Source organism: Rhinichthys klamathensis, unplaced genomic scaffold (genome assembly GCF_029890125.1).
Source record: "Rhinichthys klamathensis goyatoka isolate OS25496 unplaced genomic scaffold, OSU_Roscu_1.1 h1tg000799l_1, whole genome shotgun sequence".
In the NCBI taxonomy this organism is placed as follows: domain Eukaryota; kingdom Metazoa; phylum Chordata; class Actinopteri; order Cypriniformes; family Leuciscidae; genus Rhinichthys; species Rhinichthys klamathensis.
Genome location: NW_026607192.1, coordinates 362,349 through 368,004, shown reverse-complemented (window position 1 = coordinate 368,004; position 5,656 = coordinate 362,349). Strand labels below are relative to the sequence as shown.

General features: G+C 41.1%; 1 protein-coding gene across 1 annotated transcript; it reads left to right on the top strand.

The window, feature by feature from the left end:
- The first annotated feature begins 3,545 nt into the window (after nucleotides 1-3,545).
- Nucleotides 3,546-5,224, top strand: junbb (JunB proto-oncogene, AP-1 transcription factor subunit b). The gene has a single exon (XM_056243472.1). It carries the CDS (start codon nucleotides 3,887-3,889, stop codon nucleotides 4,799-4,801), a length of 915 nt encoding a protein of 304 aa, XP_056099447.1. The 5' UTR covers nucleotides 3,546-3,886; the 3' UTR covers nucleotides 4,802-5,224.
- The last annotated feature ends 432 nt before the right edge of the window (nucleotides 5,225-5,656 follow it).

Sequence of the window (5,656 nt, the reverse complement as noted above, 5' to 3'; positions counted from 1 at the left end):
CACACACACACGGTTAGGTTAGGAACCTGGGTGTGCTCTTTGATTCAAATCTTTCATTTGAAAGCCACGTTTCTAGCATCTGTAAAACTATATCTAAATTACGACATATGCTTTCAATGATAAATGCGGAACAGTTAGTTCATGACCTCAAGGCTAGATTATTGTAATGCTCTACTGGGTGGTTGCCCTGCATGCTTAATAAATAAACTACAGCTAGCTGGTCCAAAACGCAGCAGCTCGAGTTCTTACCAGAACCAGGAAATATGACCCTATTAGCCCGGTTCTGTCAACACTGTTGGCTCCCTATTAAACATCGTATACATTTTAAAATATTGCTGATTACTTACAAAGCACTAAATGGTTTAGCTCCCCAGTACTTGAGCGAGCTCTTAACGCATTATAGTCCTTCACGTCTATTGCGATCTCAAAATTCTGGCCAGTTGATAATACCTAGAATATCAAAATCGACTGCAGGCGGTAGATCCTTTTCCTATTTGGCACCAAAACTCTGGAACAATCTTCCTAACATTGTCCGGGAAGCAGACACACTCTGTCAGTTCAATGCTAGACTAAAAACACATCTCTTTGACCTAGCATACACATGATACATTTCTATTATTCAGATCAGTTAAATGATTATTAGCATAGATTAGGTCAGCCGGAACCGGGGACACTTCTGTACGCGTGACATCTTAAGAAGAATGGCATCTACGCTAATGTTAGTCTTTCCATTTATTCCGAGGTTTACTGAAGTCAGCCGGATCCGGGCCGTATCCAGATCAGACGCCGGACCTGCGCCTGGACACGACCAGATCTCCAACTGGATAATATTCTGAATGTTCTGATCCAATCTGACTTCTGACCTGTAATGTTGTCTGAGGCACACACACACACACACACACACACACACACACACACACACACACACACACACACACACACACACACACACACACACACACACACACACACACACACACTCTCTCTCTCTCTCTCTCTCTCTCTCTCCCACACACACTCAGGCACACACTCTCTCTCTGCCCACTCAGTCAGTGTTACTGTAAACATCAAACCTCCCCCGCAAAACTATTGTAATTCACCTCAATGTCACAATAGACTGACAGAGTCACACAACTTATCCAGAAACACACTAAAATTAGAGACCGCAGCACTGAAAGCAGAAACGAGCTTCTGGACACAGAACAGCTCTGGATGAACACACAACCATGTTTGACAGAGCGATTCTGAGACTTTGTGTGGTCCAACTTTACCACACTGAGCAAAAATACATACTATAATAAACAAAATAAATAATAATAAACAAAAAACGAATGTTTTTATAAAATGTGTGTGTATATATATATATATATATATATATATTAAATGTTATATATGTATTATTATAATTAATAGATATACAAATTATTAGATATTAAAATAGATTTATTTTAATTAATGAATGTTAATAATATATGCTTTTATAAAATATATAATACAATTTATTTTATATTTATATACAAATAGCATTTTATCAAATATTTTATGTGTGGTAAACATGTATAAACATTTATTATTATTATTAATAACAATAAACAATAATTTTATACAAAATATATAATACATTGGGGAAAAATTATATTCAACAAAAACTATCGACTATTTTAGTAATAAATACTTTTATTTATATTAATGCATATTATTAATATAAAATATATGAATTCATTTTATAAAATATTATTTTATATTTAGTAAATAGATTTATTAATAATATGTTCTATTATTATTATAATAAATGTTTATTATTTAAATTAATATTATGTTATAAATAAATGTTTTCATAAAATGTATAAATACATTTAATAAAATGATATTTTATATTTAACTAAATCTTTCTAAATCTAAATATTTTATTCGTATTATCAATACACACTATTAATAAATGTTTAATAATATATAAATACACTTTATAAACTGTTATATTTAATAATTTATTAAAATGATACTAAAGTGAAGTACTCTGAAGTCAGCAGATGCTCAGCTCTCTATGGATCTCAGTTCCTCCAGTAAAGCAGCTCAGCCTGATCACACACACACACACACACACACACACACACACACACACACACACACACACACACACACTCGCTCTGAGGAGGACAGATGGGATAGGTTACATTAACTCTCGGGATACAGGTGGGTGGAAATGAAACCTGACATACAGCGCAGGTGCAGAGCGGGACAACATCACCCGTCCCGTCTCTGAAGCACCTGAGAAGAGCAAAATGATCAAATAACACCCTGATTCACCCCAAGCTTGCTCTTTAATACGACCTTCTCACATCAAACAAACTCCATGCCACTAAAAAGGAGTCCATTTCTGTCAGTGAAAATATGATATTCCCTCAAAGTGACTTCAGTGCTATACTGACATTATTTGCACAGGCCTACTTAAGAATTAAGTCATTAATGGCTCATGTTAAAAGACTGTAAATGTATTAATTATAAAGTATGATTACATAGAGCCACAGTGGTAAATAAAGCCTTTAATTTCAATGCATAACCTGTATTTTGAGCCTAAATATTCAAACGATGAATAACTATTGACCTGGTTTAGAAAGTTTTCTTTATCAGGAGATCGGTGTTTAAACTAATAACTGACAAGTAGCCTATCATATAATTAAACTGAGAATGCGGTGAGTGTAAGCACTTTTGCTGGTTTGTTCAATTGTTTGTTTAGCAGGTGTTTCTGATGAGCGTCGAGAACGTGCCTCTGCTCAGCAGTCCAGATAAAGTGGGCGGGGCCTCTCACACTCCCTCCGAAGAGGAACTCGCGTCACCATGCCCATATTTGGACTGTAAACTTCCTACAGGAAGCGAGTGTCTGAGGATCCACGATGAGCCGGGAGAGTTTGCCGTCCGTCTTTTTCACTAACTTGCAGATTCAGCGAGTTTAAAATTACACTTTAATCTTCAAATTGTCTGGCGTAATCTATCCCGTTCTTTTAGACAAAAATGCAACTTGAAAAACATACGGAAAACGAATAAAGATATTTTAGAGCTTTGTGCAATAATAGCCTAAACAAAATGTTTTGATAGAAAACATTAAATGTCATTTTTATTTGTTTCATCCAGTGTTTCCGCTAAAATAAAACATGCCCTACACAAACTATAGGGTGAATTTAGGTAAACTGGGAGACTTTTTGCCATCGAGATGACTGGAAAATGTCCCAATATAGCTACATAACACGTACGCGCATCAAAATCATATAAAAAACCCTAATATATAAAAATATATGGTGGTAGCCTTTATCCTTACTGTATAAAGTCCATACCTGAAATCCAATGCATCTATTCCTAAATCGTTTATTCAATCGTTTCAAATCGTGAGGTTAAAAATCGCCCCGTTCCCTCTTTACTGCGCGCTTCGCCCTCGGGCTTGTTTACTGTCCCAGCAGTTCCCGACAATGACGTGATGATGCGCGTGACGTAGCCCCAGTTGGGGGCGTGGCCAGCTGTCAGTGCTGGAGTTGCTTATAAATACGAATCGGGATTCCGATCCACACGAACGAACGAACGCATCCGAGCAAATCAAACGGAAATCTCTCCCAAAAAACAGCGTTCGCTTTCAATAGACAGCCTCTTATAGCCATTCAAGAGCGTGTTATTGCTGCTGTCTCGCTACTCATCGCATCTTTGGGACTTCTTGTGTTTAATTCATTCGAGAGGAGCGTCGATCCGAGAGCTGAACGGGACGGAACGGAACGCTGTTTCTTTGACTGTCATCGTTATTCGCTCTCCTTTTTTTGGACGTTTTTTTCTTTACACTTGAAGGTGTAAATTAGACATTGAACTGTCAAGCAGAATAGCTTTTTCCAAGAACATCTCTATGAGTACACAAATGGAGCAGCCGTTCTACCACGACGACTCGTTTCTGTTGGGTTACGCGCACAACGACGCGGCACTACATGACTATAAACTCCAGAAACAGAGCATGAACTTGAATTTGACTGAGCAATATCGGAGCCTCAAATCGGAGCTTTATCAGAGCGCGAACGGCGATGTCGGGTCGCTCAAACTCGCGTCTCCGGAGCTGGAGAGGCTCATCATCCAGAACTCTAACGGGGTTCTGACGACGCCCACACCGGGCCAGTACCTCTACGGTCGGGGGATCACCGACGAGCAGGAGGGCTTCGCGGAGGGCTTCGTCAAGGCTTTGGATGAGCTTCACCAGATGCACCACATGCCCCCGCCCAACGTGTCGATTGGTGCCGGCGGCGTCACGACGTGCGCGACAACAGCGTCCGTTTTCGGCTCCTCCCTGCAATCCGAGCCTCCCATTTACACGACGCTGAACGCGTACTGCCCCGCACCAAACCACCCGTCCACCACCATCAACTACCTGCCTCCCCATATACAACACCCGGAAAACACGCACGCGTTCCAGCACTCCGCGCCGCGCTTCGTGCCTTTGAAAGAAGAACCGCAGACCGTTCCCGACATGCACAGCAGCGACGGCTCGTCACCACCAATGTCTCCAATCGACATGGAGAACCAGGAACGCATTAAAGCGGAGCGCAAACGGCTTCGTAACCGACTTGCGGCCACTAAATGCCGAAGGCGCAAACTGGAGCGCATCTCGCGGCTGGAGGACAAAGTCAAGGGTTTGAAGTCTGACAACGCTGGCTTGTCCAACACAGCCTCCGTTCTGCGGGAACAGGTGGCGCAACTTAAACAAAAGGTCCTGAGACACATGAACAGCGGCTGTCAGCTCATGCTGACCAGTAAGATGGAGGCGTTTTAAACGCGGTTGGACTCAGATAAACAAACATAACACTGGAAATTGTTTATGTTCCACGGTGAGAACGCATGCACGCGCTCTCAGCTGAGGTATTTTGGACACGTCCTGGGTTCAGATACACGATTAAAGCGAACCCTCCGTCCAGAAGGGGACGGAACGGACTCTGAGGCTCCGAGACGAAGTGGAAAAGGCCAGTCGCCGCCTCCGTATCAAAACTGTGTTTTTGTCATGATCTAAAGTGTATTTGATCATGTGAACGCATCTGATATTGTCGTGCAGTAATACAACCGATCCTGAACTCATAAATTATTGTTAGGCTACTGTTCAGGTTGATCCTGACACTATGTTACCAATGTCACATGTTTACAATGTCTTTTTTTGTTATATGTGTGCGCTGTTTATTTAAGTAAAGATTTTGAAATATAACTTTCCATGTGTATGTGTTTTCATTTGTGTTGTTATGTCTTGGTTTCGAGCTGTTATGTAATTCTTATGCTGACCGTTCCTCGAAGTCAACATGATGTCGTTCACACACAAAACACGACCATTTTGATTATGGCTTTAATGTTTGTTCACTCTTTGTAAAGTAATCAGCTGGTTTTCTGGGGGTTGTGTGTATTGATTAATACTTCTTGCGTGTGCGCGTTCACAAAAGGGGGCACTAGGCCTTTCCTTTCCTGCTGACGTCAGCAGCACTTCCATATATGGTAGTTTTTTGGTCCTCGTACGTCACTCTCCACCCACAAGCCCGAGTGGAGAAGTTCACCGATCCAGGATCAGAGAGAGGGGGTTTCCGAAGTTGGACAAGACCACTGTGATCGTGTGTGTGTGTGTGTGTGTGTGTGTGTGTGTGTGTGT